The 21432-nt window shown below is 38.9% G+C and overlaps 1 protein-coding gene across 4 annotated transcripts in view; it reads right to left on the bottom strand.

Annotated features, from left to right (window-relative positions):
• The window catches only part of WDR47 (WD repeat domain 47), a 63989-nt gene extending 45321 nt beyond the window's left edge, over positions 1-18668 (bottom strand). For 2 of the 4 annotated variants that reach the window (XM_055339591.1, XM_055339590.1), the window contains exons 1-3: positions 4993-6055; positions 4593-4633; positions 381-547 (exon numbers count right to left, since the gene is read on the bottom strand). In XM_055339591.1, the coding sequence (XP_055195566.1) occupies positions 381-547; positions 4593-4633; positions 4993-5068 (284 nt within the window). In that variant the 5' untranslated portion in view covers positions 5069-6055. Of the gene's footprint in view, positions 1-380; positions 548-4592; positions 4634-4992; positions 6056-7993; positions 8081-18458 lie in introns of those variants that run through there. The other 2 variants (XM_055339592.1, XM_055339593.1) reach the window with 2 other exon arrangements.
• Positions 18669-21432: the final 2764 nt, after the last annotated feature.

Raw genomic sequence — 21432 nt, forward strand, 5'->3', positions numbered from 1 at the left:
TGTATAATGAATATGTTTATATTCACTTCTATGGCAAAAAAAAAAAAGGTATTGCAGAAATATTTTCTTTATCTTTCTGGAGTCTCTGGTTTCTTGAAATCAAGTATTTTTTGTGATGATGCCACAACCATAATGGAATTGTAACTCCAGTTTTTTTAATGGACCCCTGGATCTTACTACTGAAAACATTCTATATAAAACATTATTTTGAAAAAACAAAACATTATTTTGTTAATGTTACATTACAAAAACATTATTTTTAAAAATTATATAGCCTTTTCATGACTATAAGTACCTACCCATAGTACACATATTACCTTATTAATACGTAACACTTCTTTTAAAGAGCTACAAACCTCATAATACTAATGAAATCATACCTTAGAAAAAGCATATCATCTGAAAATAGGCCATTTATGACTCCACTTTCCTTCTCAAGGGCCAACATACTAATGTGAAGCTTCTTTGAATTCAAGAAGTCTAAAATTAGCTTAATGATTTCAACCTCTTTTACATTCACTGTTTCTTCCGCCGTCATGTTGATAGCCTAAATATTAAACCAAACAAAAACAAAAATTAGTCTTACTGTTTTATTTCTAAGTGTTACTAACTGTCTGGAACTACACATAAGAGATTTCTTGGAAATAGTACAGGTATTTTGAAGTGAAATTAATTGAGTATTTATCAAAACCAGTCATTCTTTAAGATGTAATAAAGGTTATAACTAATTTTTTAAGTCCTTATCTTTGAGAGATACACAATGAATAATACAGATTAAATGATATAAAGTCTGTGATTTGCTTCATAATAATACAAGAGGAGACTGGGAAGAGGTAAACAGGAAACAAGAATAATCATGGCTATTGAAGTAGGTAATGGGTAAATGGAAGGTCACATATTTGCTATGGTCTGAACATTTGTGTCCTCTCAAAATTAATCTATTGAAATCCTAATCTCCAAACTGATGGTATCAGGATGTGAAGACTTTGGGAGGTGATTAGATCTGATTAGATCTGACTTGGTGGGGTTAGTGTCTTTCAAGAGGCCCCAGAAAGCTAACTCAACCCTTCCACCTTGTAGGGATGCAATGAGAAGACAGCAGTCTGCAACCAGAAAGAGAATTCTCATCAGAACCTGACCATGATAACACTCTGATCTTAGATTTCCAGCTTCCAAAGCTGTGAGCAATAAATTTCTGCTATTTATAAGCCAGTCTATGGTATTACGTTACAGCAACCCAAATGGACTGAGACAATATTATTCTGCCTATTCTTACATATTTTTAAATTTTGCCATAATAAAGAATATTTTAAAAAGTCACTAATAACCAAACCACGTTTAGCTTTGTTATAAATACCTTTCCTTAAGTATACACTCATTCAGTATGCACTTAACTGCTTTTTTTCTTTGACAGGCACAGTTCTATACTTAGGAAAAACTGGCTTTGTCCTTAAGCTTATAGTCTACCAGCAACATGTAAAATGTTATTTATACCTTGTACTTTGGAGCCAAACAAAGCAAGGCTAGTATAAAAAGTGCAACGTTAAAAAAAGTTAAAATTAAAAAAAAAAAGTGCAACGTTAAGTCATATTGGTACTATCAACCTAAATGTGAAACAAAGATATTTCAACTCTCTACAAGCTCTTCTTTTATCTTTAAGTGTGCAGTGATACAACTGATCACATAGGTTATAAACTCATAAAGATTTAGAACTAGGAGTAATTCTGAAGGTCATTTCACAGATGAGGCCACACAAGTTAAATGGCCTACGTTGTTGCAATTTTCAAATGATAAGGCTCAGAGCAATACAAAAGACTAGACTACCATGCTAAGGAGATTAGCTGCAGATGCGTTATCAGATCAAACAGACTGCAAGTACATCTTTCTCACAGTATCAACTTTAACCAAGGTCACAGAAACAAATACATATATGTATGCAAATGTTAATTTTTTTCCAATTTATTATTTTGTCAATTAATTTCTTCATAATGATAAGTGCAAATGTCTAGCATACTAGAATACTCCTATCAAATGAAGACATTTTCTTTCTTGGATAGAGAAGGTGGTAGGGTAAATAAGGGACAGAAAACATGGGGAGATAATTATATGATTCAAATATTTAATGACATTAGACTAAGCTAATCTCCTACATCCACCCCAACAATATGGACATGCTTGCCTCAAGAAACAAACAAATCATCAATCTCTCTCAGCAGAGCAGCTGCCCCAGGTCCCCATGCTTTGAGTTTCTCTTTGCTCTCTGCTGAGGTAACTGTCCTCCTGTTCATAGACTTTGTTCAGAAGAGGATACACTATGAAAGATATTTCTACTCAGTAAATTTTTATTTATTTATTTATTTACTTATTTATTTATTTATTTATTTATTTATTTATTTGACAGAGCAAGAGGGCACAAGCAGGAAGGAGCAGCAGAGGTAGAAACAGGCTGCTGAGCATGGAACCAGATGTGGGGCTCTGTCCCAGGACCCTGGATTCATGGCCTGAGTGGAAGGCAGACACTCAACTGACTGAGCCGCCCAGGTGCCCCTCTACTCAGTAAATTCTAATTACATTTCAGACCTGCTTCCCTGATATCACACCTAAAGCACAATGATTAGTGATTTTAGCATTTTCCAAACCTTCATACAATTCTTACTAGCATAAGAATGGCTTTTACTAATTTAGTTATCAGAAAAATAATTGCCCCCTCCATCTCTTAAGTTCTTAAAGGGCACTTCACTTATATCACTATGTACTAACCATACAACCTAGTGCAGAAGTGAGATGCAATTTTCTAGTGTTGTTCAATATACCCAATGATACTGAATACTTTGCCTCCATTTATTCAATATTCAGTCTTAATATGGAGTAACTCTTGAGTTACTATAAATCTATGGCCAACAGGCCCACTTTAAATCATAACTACAAGTTTAATGCTGACATCATTTCTGATTAATAAAGCCTAAGAAAAAAAGAAAAAGAAAAAAAAAGAAAAAAAGAAAGCCTAAGAAAAGAAATACATTCTTACAAATACATATTCTACACTGACTTTACATTTAAGGTTTGAATAGCTACAGGAAATGTATTCTAATTAACCTAAATTGGTCAGGGTTTTTAAAAAGACAAGCGTTAAATCTATACTCTGAAATTGCTAGGAGAAAAGTATAGTATTTTAACCACCCAACCTAGAATTTTACTTCTTATAAGATTCACTGTTGTTGGATATAATATAAAACATAGATAAAGGGGCACCTGGGTGGCTGTCAGTTAAACATCTGCCTTCAGCTTAGGGTCCTGGGATGGAGACCCACATCAGGCTCCCCGCTCAGCAGGGAGTCTGCTTCTCCCTTTCCTTCTCCCCTGCTTGTGTTCTCTCAAATAAATAAATTCTTTAAAAAGCAAAACACAACAAACATAGATATATGTTTAATGACTGTATCTTATTCTTTTTTAACCACCTTGTATTACTGAAACATTTATAGAGGTACCCAAAATCCTACCTATATAATTCAGAAATTAAGAACATTATGAATAGAAGTTTTAAAGATAACATAACATATAAAAACATAATTCATAAACATTTTAAATTTCCTTGAACAATTAATCCCTACAAAGCTAGCATTTTTCTCTAATTCAGAAGTAGAATTCAATAATAAATGCTTCATCCCCCATCCTCATGGGAGATATAAAAGAATTAACTAGTTTAGAAACGACTAAAATTATCTTTTAAAACGAGATGCGGGATCCTGGGTGGCGCAGTGGTTTGCCGCCTGCCTTTGGCCCAGGGCGCGATCCTGGAGATCCGGGATCGAATCCCACGTTGGGCTCCTGGTGCATGGAGCCAGCTTCTCCCTCTGCCTGTGTCTCTGCCTCTCTCTCTCTGTGTGTGACTATCATAAATAATAAATAAAAATTTAAAAAAAAAATAAAATAAAACGAGATGCACAGTATGTTAAATGTTCAATAAATGTTAGTTGAATTAACTTAAGATGCAAGAATTAATGAAGAGATGTCTAAAAATGTACAGAGTAGATGATTTTCTTTCCTACTATTCTAAAAGCCACTCAAAAGGATAGAGGCGAGCCTAGATGGCTCAGCAGATTGTCAACTCTCGGTTTTGGCTCAGGTCCTCATCTCATGGATCATGGGAATCCAGCCCATTGTTGGGCTCCATGCTCAGCGGGAGCCTGCTTGGATATTCTCTCCCTCTGCCCCTTCTCCTGCTCCCACTCCCACTCTCTGAAATAAATAAGTAAATCTTTAAGAAAGGAGTGGGGGCTCCTGGGTGGCTTAGTTGGTTAAACATCTGCCTTTGGCTCAGGTCATGATCCCAGGGTCCTGAGATCTAGGCCTGTTTCTTCCCTGCTGAGTGAGAAACTGCTTTTCCCTTTCCCTCTACCCCTGTCCCTGCTTGTGTGTGTACTCTCGCTCTTAAATAAATAAATGAAATCTTAAAAAAAGAAATAAAAGAAATCTTTAAAAAAGAAATAAAAGGATAGACCCCTGGCCCTTTAATCTATTTAGCCAAAGTCAGCTCTGACAATAGCTTAGGTAAACACACCAGCCCATGGTAAATGCGAACAATTACTCACCAGGCAGAATTTCTGTAGGGCCAAGAATAAAGTGTTTTCCACTGAAAACAGAAAACAAAATGAAAAAAAAAATTTAGAAGGTGTATTTCCATAATAAATGACAAATTTACCTATAAAATTTCACAAAAACATTTCTATGGATTTTCCTTTAAGAAGTAAGTTTTTACTAATATCTAACTCTGGACTCGGTAAAATAAGGAAATAAGTTTTCCTCCATAATAAGTACTTCTGGATACCAGTTGGAAAATAGTATTTCAGTACTTAAATATAATATCAACAGAAACTAAATTCCAGATGAGGTCTCTATCCTCATACTGAGCTTAATCTCAAACAACATTACAAGAATATATTAAGGGGCAAGAAATAAAATTACTTTCAGAAATCTAAGATTATAGGGCACCTGGGTGGCTCAGTTGGTTAGGCATCTGCCTTTGGCTCGGGTAATGGTCCCAGGACCCCGGGATAGAGCCCCACATCTGGCTCTCTGCTCAGCGGGTAGCCTGCTTCTCCCTCCCTGCCACTCTGCCTACTTGTGCTCTCTCTCTGCCAAATAAATAAATAAATAAATAAATAATTTTTTAAAAATCTAAGATTAAAGGTAAAATGTTAACAAGAAAAAAAGGCAGAATGTCAACAGAAATATATTGACTTCTATGTATGTTTCTATACATAGATATGGAAAGAGTTTCATGAAAAAATATCAGTGGTAGCTTTCTAATCAAATATAAATAACTATGTTTTAAATGTTCCTTTGCAGTAAGGAACATTCAAAGTGTTCCTTTACTCACTTATAATACAGATAAGGAAGGAAGAAAAATGCACAAAGCTAAGAATGATTCACAAGTATAAAATTAAGGGAATCAAGGTACAGCCATTATAAATTTTATAGTCAAGAAAAGAATGCTTAAGAACGACTCTATTAATCTCCAACTCCATCCCATACAATAAAAACCACTCTCTTTAATCTTCCAAGTACTACAGAGTGCCTAACAATGAATAACACTGTCTTACCATTCCTGTTTACAGGCAAAAATGCAGATAAAGAACTGAAGTATTATGAAGCCTTGTTATGTAATACCAAACTGCAACATAAGACTACTGTACCTTTTCCTTAAAAAAAAAAAAAAAAATGGAGGTATCCCTGGGTGGCACTGAGGTTTGGCACCTGCCTTTGGCCCAGGGCACGATCCTGGAGACCCGGGATCGAATCCCACGTTGGGCTCCCGGTGCATGGAGCCTGCTTCTCCCTCTGCCTATGTCTCTGCCTCTCTCTGTGACTATCATAAATAAATAAAAATTTTAAAAAAATGGAAAAATAGGGGCACCTGGGTGGCTCAGTCAGTTGAATGCCTGCCTTTGGCTCAGGTCATGATCTCGGGGTCCTAGGATTGAGCCCCAGTGGGGCTCCCTGCTCAGCAGGGAGTCTGCTTCTCCCTCTCCCTCTGTTCCTCCCAGCCATCCGTGCTCTCTCAAATAAATAAATAAATAATAAATAAATAAATAAATAAATAAATAAATAAATAATAAATAAATTTCTTTTTAATGGAGAAATAAATTTGCTATCTTTTTAAAATAGCATTCTAAAAATGTATGTTACTACCAGGTAAGTTAAGTGTAAATGTCTGGCCTTTGGAATTATAAATGTGATGTTGCAAGTCACTTAATCTCCGGGTCTCAATTTCTTCATATATAAAACAAGAGGGTTAATTTAGGTAATTTCTACTATTTCAAGTTTTATGACTTGCTTTGTCATATAATTCTTGTTATACAAGAATTATACATAATTTCTTAGTGGGCAAAAAAAAAACAAAAACAAAAACAAAATGTCTTAGTGGGAAATATAAAGTCTGGGATAATTAAAGTCTCTAATCTCTAAGGCCAGGTAAGTAAGAGGAAAGAAAATAGATTTGTTTTAAATCATATATGCAAACAAAAGTCCTTCTACCTGCAAAACTCTGTAATGTCTGCTTATCAGCTAAAGTTTATAACATGAATGTAGCCTGTAGCCCTTCTTACTGTTGACAGTTGTTCTCTATTCATCAATTATTCTAATTTACCTTCTGGAACTGTGAATAATTTTGGCCTAAAGACCAAATTATCTCTAAAGCAGGTACAGCTTAATATAGCTATAAAAAGAAAAGAATTCAATTATCATAAACTATATGTTGTATAAATGCATAAAATATCTCTGGGGGATAAAAGACAAAAAAAAATGATAAAGATGATTGTATCAAAGGAAAACTGGATAATTAAAGAAGAGGAACAGGAGGAAGACATTCCACTACATACCCTTTTGTACCTTTTGAGTTTTGTACCATGTACAAATATCACCTATTCAAAAAAATTTTAAATAATAATATGAAACATAAGTAATGAATTTCCCATTACAAATTACTTCAAAATTCTAATTGCAAGTAACTGGAAGGAATTAGTTATATAATGAATATAATGAACAAATTTGAGAATGATTTGTAATTTTTTTTATAACACAAGACCTCTTCTCAGATCTGATTCAAATATTTCAATCTTTATGAGATTAAAGTAGTTGTGTTCTTTCCATATTCAAACCCACAAGAATTTTATTTTTTTAAGAATTTTAAAAATATAGTTAATTGCTGAAGAACTGAAAATATCTAAGATAAACAAAACTATTTTTGACTTAGACTATACAATTAAGTCCCATAACCCAGAAAATGTAAAGAAAGAGAATTGTCAAATTTAGCAAAATGTAAACTATAAACCTTCCATTTTTCATAGAAGTTGCCATAAGTAAGTTAAAGAAGACAAAAAACAAGGGCACCTTGGTGGCTTAGTGAGTTAAGTGTCTGACTCTTGGTTTCAGCTCAGGTCATGGTCTCCGGCCATGAGATTGATGCTGGGCATTGGACTCCGCTCTCAGCAGGAAGTCTGCTTGAGATTTTCTCTCTCTCTCTCTCTCTCTCTCTCTCTCTCTCTCTCCTTCCACCCCTTCCCACTCTCTGTCTCTCTCAAGTAAATAAATAAATCTTAAAAAAAAGGACAAAAGACAAACTAGGAATAAACATAACACACATAAAAGGTTAAGTGATTACCACTGAGAACATATAAATAGCATCTTCAAATCAATAGCCTCCAAAATTCTGGTTGAACAATGAGCAAAGACTACAGACAACTCACAGAATGACAAAAAGACCAATAAATTTATGATAAGATGTTCAATGTCACTAGCGTTATTAAAATAAGATACAATTTATGGCCTACTAGTTTTGCAAAAAAAGACCTGATATCCAGACCTGGCAAGAGTGTGAGTAAATGCCCTTTCACATATTAAGAATGTAAGTTGGGACAAACTTTTTGACAGAGAATCTGAAAGCAAAGAATTTTTATCTACAAAAATTTTAAATGTTTATACTCTGACTCACCAATTCCACTTCTAGAAACCTATCCTGAAAAAGTACTTGCAAATATACACAAAGATACATATACAATGATGTTCCTTGAAGATCTGCCTGTAATAGAGAAAAATTAGAAATGAACTGAGCTCTCATCAATAGAATTGTTAAATTATGGTAAATTCATTAATACAGAATACAAATGCATTCTCACAAAGCAAAGGCACATCACAGAACAATATAACTATCAATAAATATTTGCTGAATGAATATAAATAGGTCCACTTATTTTTTTTAAAGGGAGGACATAGTATCTCTGTGTCCAAATAAATAACAAAGAAAGGTCTAGTGGGATATCAAACTGTTCAGAATGGTTACTCTGAAGACAGGAATGGTATTGGATACAAGGCATTAAGCTAGGAATGGAAAAGGATTGAAGGGGGATTGTTTTACTCTTTATCATTTGTAACATCAGAATGGTTTACAAACAATACATATTTGTGCATTACTTGTATATTTTCACACACATTTCTTGTATGAATACAATTTTTAATTTTAAAAAGAAAAAAACTATGAAAAAATTAAAGGATTAGATCTCAAAGGTTCTCTTCTACATCAATGTAACAACTAGAATAGGATTCCAAAGATAGGATTAACTGCTATGTTTACAATGCAAAAACTATTGGGTACTATTCTAAGATCTTTACTTATATTGTTTAATTGATCCTTATAACAATCTTATGGGATAGGCAGTTTCATCCCCATTTTACAGATGAAGACACTTGGCTTTGTAAATTTAAGAAATTAATCCAGTATCTGGGGCACCTGAGTCAGAAGAGCATGCAACCCTTGATCTCAGGGTTGCAAGTTCAAGCCCTACATCTACATCTACACTGGGTGTAGAGATTACTTAAATAAACTAAAAAAAATTTAACCCAATATTTACATTAAGACTAAACATGTATTTCATAAGCAGCTAAATACTTCTTTCAACAGTGTGTAAAGACATTTATTCTGATATCAGCATCCATGTGGACACCAACCAGGAAATCTTTAACAAGTACCAGAGAATACCTATTTAGCAGGGTAGCAAAACAAAGGGAAGGCAATTTTACATAATTTATATATGTAATTTATCTTTATTATATTAATCATATATATGGCTAATCTTTAGATCAATTTTTCATTAGTTCCTTGAACATTTGAGCAACTTGAACTCTTCATTTTTTCCTTAAACATCTGGGCTGCCTTATCTTGGAGCCAGACAAGAAATTGTCTCCCCTTCCCCCAATTCATATCCTAAGCTTTGTAGCAATGAAAATTAGAATTTCTGGCTGACAGAGAGATAGAAATACAGATACAGAGAGAACAAGCAAAGAGAGAGAAAGAGAAAAGGAGAAAGTGTAGAAAAGAAAAGAAATACAGTAGTCAAAGGTCATAATCCTAGAGCAAGATTAGAAACATAGTCTGAGATTCTAAAGCTTTCTGCTCTATCACACTAATTCCCAAGCAAGTGAAGAGTAAAGATATCTTACAAAAACAAGGAAAGAAAATGGAAAGAGTCACCTAAATATACCAAAATGAAAAAGCTTCATAGTACTGAAATAATTTTTAAAAATTACTCCAAAAGAGGACACTAATTTTATGATCTTTCACATTATTTTTCTATTAAACAATGTTAATAGGGTAGGTAAATAGACTTCTAATGGGTTAGGTAAACAGAAGTCTGCATTAAATCTAACCAGATTTCTAAACATATACTTTTAGCTAGAAAGACAAAAAGTATTAGCCCAACTGTGTAAGAAACTAAAATAAAATTAGATATTACTTTTAACTTAAAAAAAATCTCTCCAGGTCTAATAAAAGACACTTCTTAACTCTTATTTAATAAGCCCCCACTTAAGTTTAAAATTATGTTATCTAAATGAATACTGTCATCAAAAAAGCAATATTGAAACTGACAGGAGGGAAGGGAACCCGAAGGAAGGAAAAGAAAAAAAAGAAGAAGAAATAAAAATGAGATCTAAGAACTCCAGAGTTTAATTTTCAAGTTTAAAATGGACTTCAGGGGGATCCCTGGGCGGCTCAGTGGTTTCGCGCCTGCCTTTGGCCCAGGGCGCGATCCTGGAGTCCCGGGATCGAGTCCCGCATCGGCTCCCTGCATGGAACCTGCTTCTCCCTCTGCCTGTGTCTCTGCCTCTCTCTCTCTCTCTCTCTATCATATATAAATAAATAAATAAATCTTAAAAAATAAAATAAAATAAAATGGACTTCAGTTGGAATGCCTGGGTGGCTCAGCAGTTGAGCATCTGCCTTCAGCTCAGGGTATGATCCCAGGTCTGGGGATTGAGTCTCACCCCACACTGGGCTTCCCAAGGAGAAGCCTATGTTCTGCTGTTCTCCTTGTGTCTCTCATGAATAAATAAATAAAATCTTTAAAAAATAAAATGGGGGCAACTCCGGTGGCTCAGCAGTTTAGCGCCGCCTTTGGCCCAGGGCGTGATCCTGGAGACCCGGGATCAAGTCCCACATCAGGCTCCCTACATGGAACCTGCTTCTCCCTCTGCCTGTGTCTCTGCCTCTCTCTCTCTCTCTCTCTCTCTCTCTCTCTCTTTCTATGTGACTATCATAAATAAATAAAAATTTTCAAAAAATAAAATAAAACTATAAAAAAAGAGAATTAAAGGATTTTTAAATATTTTTATTCCTTAAATCATCATAGCAGCTCATGGTGAAAATTCAAATTTCAAAAAAAAATTTTTTTTTACTAAGCAGAGTTTCAACCTATAAAGATGTAAATCAGAAATATAGAAAGTTTATAATCTTAATATTTATAATATTTATAACAAAAATTAATTCTAAACTCTAAGCACAAATTAGCGCTTTATCAACTAAGGTCAAAGTAAAATATTCATATAATTTCATACAATATTCCTTATTTTTTTCTGTTTTACCTTTATGGTAAAAGGGATGGTCTCTTTTTTTTCTTAAAGATTTTATTTATTTATTCATGAAAGACAGAGAGAGAGAGAGAGGCAGAGACAGAGGAAGAAGCAAGCTCCATGCAGGGAGCCCGATGCAGAACTCGATCCCAGGATCATGGGATCACGCCCTGAGCCAAAGGAAGAAGCTCAACTGCTGAGCCACCCAGGCATCCCTAAAAAGAATGTTCTATCTAAGAACACAATTTCATCTTTTATTATATAATGAAACCTCCAATATAGTTTTCTAGCACACTAAAACCAAGATAAAAAGTCTTTGTAAAACAGATTAAAAATGTCCTTCATGTCCTTGTTTTATTCCCACACATACTTTATTATTTCAAAGAGAAAAAGCAGAACTTAAGATATTTGTGTATACTTCAAAAATTGAACTACATAGGGATGCCTGGGTGGCTCAGCGGTTGAGCTTTGGCTCGGAGTGTGATCCCAGAATTCTGGGATCCCACATCGGGTTCCCCATGAGGAGCCTGCTTCTCCTTCTCCCTGTGTCTCTGCCTCTCATGAATAAATAAATAAAATCCTTAAAAAAAATGAACTACATAAAAAACAGCTTTAAGTCAATAGGTCAACATTTGGAAACATATAGGGAAATGTACTGTATCAAGAGTCACAAAAAGTTGAAAATGTACTGAAAAAGCCAAAATTGTACAACATTAACTACTGAAAAAAGTACTATACTATATAATTACCTATTAAAGTTTTCCATCCTTAGTTTCTCTACTTCCTTAGCTTGTATATATTTATCACAGAATTGAGTTGGAAGGTACATTAGTCCATTCTCCTACTATTTAGTACAGAATATCCAAATACTTACCTTTAACAGTTGGTCTGCCAATATGTACATAAATGCCTCCAATGACAGAAAATTTTTATACCCCTCTCACAAGGCACCTGTGGAAGGGAGTCTCTAAGATGGTCACCAATGAGCCTAGTGTTTACAACCTTTTGTACTCACTGGCCCTTAAATATGGGCTGGACTTAAGTGACTCACTTCTACACAAAAGCATAGCAAAAATGTTGAGATGTCAACATTGATGTTGAGATGTCACTTCCAAGATTTGATGATAGTGAGAGTGTACCCATGTGCCCTGTTCTCTCAGACTGCTCACTCTGGGGGAAGACAGCCGTCATGCCATGAGACAACCTTGTGGAAACATCCAAGTGGCAAAGCAAAGAATGGAAACCCTCAGTCCAACAGCCCACAGGAACAGAGGCCCAAGTTACTGAGCTTGGAAGTTTATCCCTGATTTGTATCTTCAGGTGAGACCACAGCCCCTCGCAGCAGCTTGACTGCAACCTTAAGAGAGACTAAATCAGAGGCACTGGGCAGCCCGGGTGGCTCAGGGGTTTAGCGCCGCCTTCAGCCCAGGGCGTGATCCTGGAGTCTGGGGATGGAGTCCCACATCGGGCTCCCTGGGTGGAGCCTGCTTCTCCCTCTGCCTGTGTCTCTGCCTGTCTCTCTCTCCTCTCTGTGTATTCTCATGAATAAATAAATAAAATATTTTTAAATCAATCAATCAATCAATCAATCAATCAGAGGCACTAAGTAGGGCTATGCCCAGATTCCTGACCCTCAGAAACAGTAAGATAAATATTTGTTGTTTTAAGCCACTATGTTTTGGAAAATGTAATTTATCATTTATCACTCAGCAATAGACAATACAGGACTCCTATAATTTTTTCACAAGTAGAAAAATTTTGCTTTTCTTTTTTTTTTTTTTAAGGTGGGGAAGGGCAGAGGGGAAGAGAATCTTAAGAAGGCCCCACAACCAGTGCAGAGTCTGATGCAGGGCTCCATTTCACAACCCAGAGATCATGACCTGAGCTGAAATCAAGAGTAGGATGCTTATAAAAAGAAAAAAAAAAAAAAGAGTAGGATACTTAAACTGAGCCATGCCAACACCCCAAAATTTTGCTTTCCTCATACTGAACTGAAACCTACTTTCTTGTAACTTTCATCTAGTTATGTCTTCAGGATCAGAATGATACAAGTTTGTTATGTTTAAAACTTTCACACGTTTGAATCTGACAATAATCATGTTTATATTCCTGTTTGCTTCAACCTTTCTTCACACAGCTTACCGATCCCCTACTCTTCTAGTCTTTTTCCTCTGAACATGTGTTAATCTCCCTCTTAAAACATCCAAAACAGAACACAATACTCCAGGTATGGTCATGTCCAGCTACTGTATATACTGAAATTAACACTTCCCATGATGGGGCACTATATACACACTCAAAAACCTAAAGTTGCTTTACATCAACATCTGTTCGTCAGATACTTGTTTTTGTACTTCCCAGAATTTCATTTCTAAAAATTATCTTGAAGTTAGAATGAAAACCAACCCAATTCAATTTCCAGGCTTTCAAAATTAGATTTTAAAAAAGTTAGACCAGGGCAGCCCGGGTGGCTCAGCGGTTTAGCACCCCTTCAGCCCAGGGCCTGATCGTGGAGACCGGGGATTCAGTCCCGGGGGGCTCCCTGCATGGAGCCTGCTTCTCCCTCCAGCTGGGTCTCTGCCTCTCTCCTCCCTGTGTCTCCATGAATAAATAAATAAAATCTTTAAAAAAAAAAAGGTTAAACAAAAAATGGATATTAGGACTCCAATTTTAGTTCAGGGATACTGAAGTTTTTCAAGTTTTCTCAAATAAGATTCTATTTTCTTTTTCAATACATCAACAAAAGTCACAAAACATGAAATTTAGCCTTAGAAATGTGTTTATTTCATAGAATTCATTATCTGTATCAAAGGTATCTAATTGTATAAATGTTTATATATATTTTCTGTATAGAACTGTTCTTCTATTTATAGAATATAAGTATATTCTATTTACAGAATATAGGGTGTTGGTTTGTAAAATAAGATAAAGGTCCAGACAGACTGGCAAGTATCTGAATAGTGCTTAATAAATATAAATTTCTCCCCTTAAGAGTTCATATCCATGGTAAAACCAGTATGTCAAAAGGGCTGCTAATAACATGCTATGGAAGAGCTACTGCTCTGTAGATAAAGTATAAAAGTTTAAAAGTTGGAAAAAGTTTAAAAATATTGTTTTAAAATATATTTTAGGAAATAGTTTAAAAATATTGTTTTAAAATATATTTTAGGGCAGCCCGGGTGGCTCGGCGGTTTAGCGCCACCTTCAGCCCAGGGCCTGATCCCGGAGACCTGGGATCAAGTCTCACGTTGGGCTCCCAGCATGGAGCCTGCTTCTCCATCTGCCTGTGTCTCTACCCCCCCCCCTTTCTCATGAATAAATAAAAATCTTTAAAATATATATATATTTTAAGGTGTAACTTTTTAAAGATTTTATTTATTCATGAGACACACACAGAGAGAGGCAGAGACATAGGCAGAGGGAGGAGGAGGTTCCCTGTGGGGAGCCTGATGCAGGACTCAATCCTAGGACCCCGGAATCACAACCTGAGCCGAATGCAGACACTCAACCACTGAGCCACCCAGGTGCCCCTTTCGGTGTAATTTTAAAATACTGGGAAGCTTGATCAGATCAAGTATGTTGAAGATGCCATATGAAGACACTCCTACTGTGGTAATGCTTGTTTTAAGTCCGTATTTCTTTAAAATATATTTGAGGGATCCCTGGGTGGCGCAGCGGTTTGGCGCCTGCCTTTGGCCCAGGGCGCAATCCTGGAGACCCGGGATCAAGTCCCACATCGGGCTCCCTGCATGGAGCCTGCTTCTCCCTCTGTGTCTCTGCCTCTCTCTCTCTCTCTCTCTCTCTCTCTCTCTCTCTCTCTCTCTCTCTGTGTGTGTGTGTGTGTGTGTGTGTGTGACTATCATAAAATATATATATATTTGAGTACTGGGGTGCCTGGGTGGCTCAGCTGGTTAAGCATCCAACACTTGATTTCAGCTCAGGTCATGATCTCAGGGTTGTAAGACAGAGCTCAGTGCCCAGCGTGGAACCTGCTTAAGATTCTCTCTCTCTCCCCCCCCCCTTAAAAATAAAAATGAAAAAATATATATCTGAGTGATACTCAGTGCTAGCACCATGTTGTATCCTGGGGATACAATGACTGAGTTACTATGGTGAACAAAAATATGAAACAGGAAAGAAAGGTTTATAAGGGAGTATGTAGCATTTTTTAAGGATAATTTTTCACACAAACATAAACTCAAAACAAAAAGGAAGAAAAATCAGTTGAAATATATAAGCTTTGGCTATTCAGTGTAATGGATACTGAATACTACATGGGGGGAAAAAAAGTATCCTTAGGCATAAGCCAGCACTGGATTTGGAGTCTGAAGACCTGGGTTCAAGTCTTCTTTATAAAGGTAATATGCATAAAATATAAAAAGCACCATGAAAGAATTACAAATAAAATGCCATAGAAGTTCACAATAGTAATGGGGTTTTCTGCTAAGAATAGGTTTGAGGGATTGTTAATATCTTAATATAAAGATGGTAAAGGAAAAGGTACTAAGATTTATTGTGCATTTACTATGCCAGGCTCTTAAATACTGTTCCTATATAGTATTTACAAATTCTTACAACTCCATAATTTCATTTCACAGATGATTACACTAATTCTCAGAAATGTTAGGTACTCGTCTAAGGTCATACACCAAAAAGTGCAGAAGAAAGGGACGACAGGATCTATAGGACTAAAACCCTTTGACCTTTCCACTATAAGATTCTGACATTTACATGGGGAGAAAGCAAGAGGGGATACTCGGGATAATGAACCTAATGTCAAAGTTTCAGAAATTGGAATTCAACTTATTTCCTGTGCTATGTAGTGATTTGCCATTCATTAGCTGAGTAAGTCTAAGGCAATGCTTCTTAAATTTTTTTCTGTAAGGGCAGACAACAGTTGAACCATCCTCAGGAGCCCTTAATTAATTTTTTTTGAAGCTTTTGAAATTTACCTTAGAAATTAGTGATTACATTCTCCATGTCATCATTTTGTGCTTTAATGTAAAAACAGCATTTTTTTATCCAACTTTTCAAGTGAAATTGATGAACATTCCTTAAGTGAGTGCCATGTTAGGTGACCATAGATTTATCGCTAGGCACACTGCAGCTTATCTGTAACAAATACTATTTGAAAAGCATAGATAAAAGGGAATAAATGATTTATTGACTATTCAAGAAGCAATGATCCATAATGAGGATTTCTTTTTAAGATTTTATTTATTCATGGAGACAGAGAAGAGAGAGAGAGAGAGAGAGGCAGGCAGAGACACAGGTAGAGGGAGAAGCAGGCTCTATCCAGGGAGCCTGATGAGGGATTCGATCCCGGGACTCCAGGATCACACCCTGGGTGAAAGGCAGGGCTAAACCGCTGAGCCACCCAGGGTTCCCTGAGGATTGCTTAATACCAAATGAATCTCAAGTCAGAGTATCCACCGCCTTATTTTCTAAATTTGAGAACATCTTATTGAAAGCAGGAAAGCAATCATTGCACACATATGGAAGGAAACACCCTTTTTCCATGTCACCATGGTCATAAAAGAACTTGCATCAAAGAGTAAGGATGCACTTTAATAGCTCCTGTGGGGGAAAAAAAAAAAAAAGCTCCTGTGAGCCCTGTAAAGTCATTGTAAGAAAGAAGTCCTGGACCTCAAAATGCTAAATGGATCATGCAGAGGATTTTAATTATCCTTGCCAATGTTCCACTTTATTAAAAGGTAATCAACAGATGCCTTAAATTTTCTCCAAAGGGCTTTCAAACAGATTATTTTGTTCAACCTAAGGAAGGGCCCATTCCAGACTAAAATAATAGGTATTATCCCCATTTTACCGATCTAGATATTGGACTCAACAGTAGGATAAGTAGTCTTCAATAGCAAAGTATATTGTAATCAATAGCAAAATGAAACTTAAATCCAGGCAATCTGATTTCCAGCTTACTGATCTACAAAGGAAAACTGCATCTTTTCATACATATTTTGAAGTGTTTCTTAAACTGTAGTATATCTCAACCATATCACATGCTGTCCATTCAGTAACTGATAAACTCAATTATACAAAGAGAAAAAGAGGCTGAACACAATTATGTAACTAGGAACTTAGGATAATACCCTTTTTCTTTTACGATATTTTCCTAATACTGGCTCTTAAGAGAGAGAGAGAAAAAAGAATTAGGAAGTAGGAGGGAGAGATAAACACGTTAAAATCTTTTTACAAAAAAAAACTATGTATTTATAATGACATCTAAGTTTGAGTGTTGGTTTTTTTACTAGACAATATACTATTAATGGTTTAATTGCTATTCTTTTCCCTTATTATATAATAATTTTTCTTTGCTGTGTGGAAGCAATCTACCCTCTAAAACCTAAGGTAAAATTGTTTATTACATCTTCATCCTAAATGAAATCTCGAGAATATGCCATATAAAGGAAAATGGGCTCTTAGGCGTTTCTCCTTTCTAGTAAAATTTCAATGCAACTCATGCCAATACTGGAGACAAAAAAATCTACTTGGATTTACTGTGAAAAAAGATTTGTAGCATATTTAAAGCCTACATGTTAATTTCTGTGCCATTAACTTCTTGATGCATCCTATGGAGTCTACAACAAAGGGAGGGAAATAGTGTTAGATCACAACCTATGAATCTGGGTGGAACAAAGACTTCTCCTTTCATTATGCAGAGAACCAAGTTGCCAAAAACGCTCGGCTCAGCTACCATGCGCGGTTACTGACTGCACGTCTGGGCATAGAGAAGAAAAACATCAGCCCCTGGTCAAGAGCTGCCCCCGCCTACTCCTGCCCTCGCCCCTTTAGCCCAAGGCCTCGCCGCAGGGCTTGACCCCGACCTTTCTCCCCAGTACGCGGGACCCGCTGAGCCCTAGGAGTTCCGCAGCTCCCGCGTCTCCTACCCAGGCGCCCCCCGCCCCAGCGGAGCCCGGTCCCCAGCCCAGGCAGCCCCCGCCCCGACCCCCGCCCGGACCCCCGGCGGCTGCTCCCACGACCACTGACGTAAGATCAGGCCGAAGCCCGGCGCGCCGAGCCGCCCCACGCGAGCTCGGCTCCGCGCCCGCCGCGCAGCTTCGTCCCCTCCTCGCGGCCCAGGCGTGCCCAGACGCCCCTCGGTGGTCCCACGGCCCGGCAGCGGAGCGAGCACGGAAGGCTCGGAGCGCCAGCCCCTCCCGCTCGGCAGCGGCCACAGGGCACCCAGCCTGCGCCCGCCCGCCGCTCCCCGCCGCCGCTCGCCGCCGCTCCCGGGTCGCCGCCCCCCGCCCCGGGCCGGCCGAGACGGGAAGGTGGAGTCCAGGGGCTGCGGTCTCCGAACAGCGGCCGGCAGCTTCCAGGGCCGCCTCCGGCGGCGGGGCCTCACCCACGACCCCGGCCCCCAGGCAGGCGGCACCCGAGCCTACCCGAAACCCTTCTCCCCGCCGCGCACGCCGCCCTGCGGGCCGAGGGCGGCCGGAGTCCGAGCCCAGGTGGTGACAGGTGGCGACCGGTGACCATGGCAACCCGAGCTGCGGCGCGGCCGACCCCGCCTCCGCCTCCGGGAGTCCACTCACCTGAGGGCTCCCGGACGGGGCCCCGGCACTGCCGGCTCCGGGCTGCAGCTGGAGCGCGAGGGCGGAGGTCTGGGCCCGGGCTGGCGTCGGCGCTCCCCGCTCCGCCCGCGCGTCACTCCATCGGTCGGCCCGGCCTGCTCCGCGCCCGCCCCTCCCGAAGGGCCGCTCGGCTCAGCCCGGCGGACTGCGGTTGTCAAGCGGCCGAGCCGAGCTCAGTCCCGAGCTGCAGCCAATCACCGCGCTCCGCCGAGGCGCCTCAGGACCCCGCCGAGGGGCGGCCAGCCAGGTGCCTGAGCCGAAGGGCGAGCCTGCCGGGCGGGCACAAGCTTGAGAGGTGGGGAGCGGCCCAGGCGGCCGGGCCAGCCTCCGAGGACCCGCGGCCCCCCGAGGGTCGGCCTGCCGATTGGCCGGGAGACGGCGGCCGGGGCGCGGCCGGGGCCCCCGCGTCCCGAAATAGCGCAGAGGGCGCTGTCGCCGCCTCGGAACCGAGGAGTCGTCTGCGCTTTAGAGTCGACTCGATAGTCCTCCCGACAATTTATTAATAAAGGCTAATGGAATAACTTGGGCCTCCTTCCCCTCTGTCTCCGCCTTGGCAGGCCCCACTTCCTCCCTGAAAACTCCAGCAGCTTTATTTGCCCTATTCTTGATTTTTCCTTTTGGGATGCTGACATGCCTTCGAGCACTTTCCGGTTACTTAACACTTAACCGGACTCGCAGGTTTGTTTTTTTATTACCCTTCTTGGTGTAAGCTCCTTGACAACTCACTTTCCTACCCCACTGGTGCAGTAGTAATTCCACAAATATACGTGATGCTTCACCGAGCTGAATTGAGCTTTCAGTGGGTATAACCATGTAGAAGAGCTAATAAAGTGATACAAACCTGTAAGAGCCTTGTCCTCATAAAGGCCCAACGCCAAGAGCGAGCTCTCCCGAAGCTCACTCGGGAAAAGAGAGTGGTGATAATAAACATCAAAAACATTTCTGAACAGGAAGGATTTAATACAACCTAAGATAAAAGAAGCGATTGTGTGAGGGAACGGTTCTAAGAAAAATATTTACAGGAGGCCTGGGTGGCTCAGCGGTTGAGCACCTGCCTTTGGCTCAAGGCGTGATCCCGGATTCCCGGGTTGGGACCCACATCAGGCTCCCTATATGCAGCCCGCTTCTCCCTCTGCCTGAGTCTCCGCCTCTCTGTGTGTGTATGTCTCTCATAAATACATAAAATCTTTTAAAAAAATTCACAAATTCAGGGAAAACAGTTTATGCACAACTTGGATTGCCTAGTCCTGATTAATTCGTAGAAGAAAGCCTTCATTCAGAACTTTCTAAGTAGTGACAGGCAAATAAATATAAACCCAAGTTAATGTCATCCAGGGTCTTGATATTAAAAAAACAAGACAAAATTTTACAGAATGTTTAAATTGAAAAAGTGGTCAGATATATTCCAGAAATGCCAGTATAGTTTTTGCCAGTATAATTCATCTGAGAATCTGCTTCTTGATTCTTTAAGATTGTATTTATTTATTTATTTGAGAGAGAGAGAGAGAGAAGTGGCAGGGGTTAAGGGGCAGAGGGAGAAGCAGACTCCCTGTGGAGCAGGAAGCCAGATGTGGGCCTGGATCTCAGGACCCTGAGATCAAGGCCTGAGCCAAAGGCAGACGAGTTAACCCACTTACCCACCCAGGTACCCCACTTCTTGATCTTAATTCTCAAACAGTACCAGTTGCAAGAACCAAGCATTATTTATTTAAATTTTCAACTAGCTCTACAAAGGGTTATTAATCAGGGACAATCTGACAAACATTTGACACCTATTAAGGGCAGGGCACTACACAAAAGGAAGAACCTGATCTGTTACTAGATTTGTTTGGGCATTCATATTAAGCATAACATGAAGTGCTTTGCCTATGTTCTCACTTAAGCCTCACAATCTCCCTTAAGATGCCTGTTAACTATTCCCATTTTAGAAATTAAGGAAAATAATTTGCCCAAGGTCAAACAGCTGATCTGTAGGGGAGCCAAGATTTTAACCATTATGATTCTTAAACCCTTCTTTTTGGACTCTACTTCAGTGTATCAACTGGAATTTTTAGTTTGAAAAAGTGACCTTATTCTGACAAGGTAGAGAGGATAAGAGGTCTAATTCATGTTTATCCCCCCCCCCCATATCCTGTGATATAGTGTTATGTGGATCTAAATTTTCAACAAGTAGTCATCAGAACTGTTAGAAGCAAATGTGTGACCATTATATTTCCAGAAAAAGGGAATGGGGGATAGAAAGGAACCAGACACTGAAATACAAGACATCTGGTATGTCTTATCACTTGTTCAGTGATAAATGCATTGACTATATATTCGCTTCCTAATGTAACATCAAGTTTTACACTACAACCTTAATAACTGTTTGACTACAGTATCACCTTTCCTTCTACACTCAGCCACACTGGTTAAGATTAGATCTTCTTGTCTTTCACTCTAGTTGCTGCAAAGCAGCAAATTGTTCAGAAAGGACAAGGCTTTCTTAGTTGAAGGACTGTCCTTAGATTCTGAGGTACTGCCTCAATCATTCACCAAATACATATCCAGTGCCTACTCTGGATCAGGAACTAGGTTAGGCATCATTTGAAAATGCAGGTTCTAACTTGTGGAAATGATTAATGGTACCTTGTGACTTAAATGCCTATAGGCTAAGATGGACCCCTTTTAATAAAGATTCTCAAATTTCATTTCTAAAAAGGGAAATAGACATTTCTGGTTTTCTCCAAACAGTGGAAAGGAATCTGAGCACAAGCTTAAATTAGGAAATCTTGCCTCAAGCTGTTCAGGGGAAGTTGAGCAGGTATAGGAGCACTTATTTTAAAAGTTCCATTCTTCTTCTTAGAAAACATACACGTAAATACACACACCAAAGAGCTGTGTGCTTTAGAGCCAGGGCACTGCCGGCTCTGGGAGAACAAACAAAATACCATCACTG

The sequence above is a fragment of the Nyctereutes procyonoides genome, unplaced genomic scaffold, assembly GCF_905146905.1.
Source record: "Nyctereutes procyonoides isolate TBG_1078 unplaced genomic scaffold, NYPRO_anot_genome, whole genome shotgun sequence".
In the NCBI taxonomy this organism is placed as follows: Eukaryota; Metazoa; Chordata; class Mammalia; order Carnivora; family Canidae; genus Nyctereutes; species Nyctereutes procyonoides.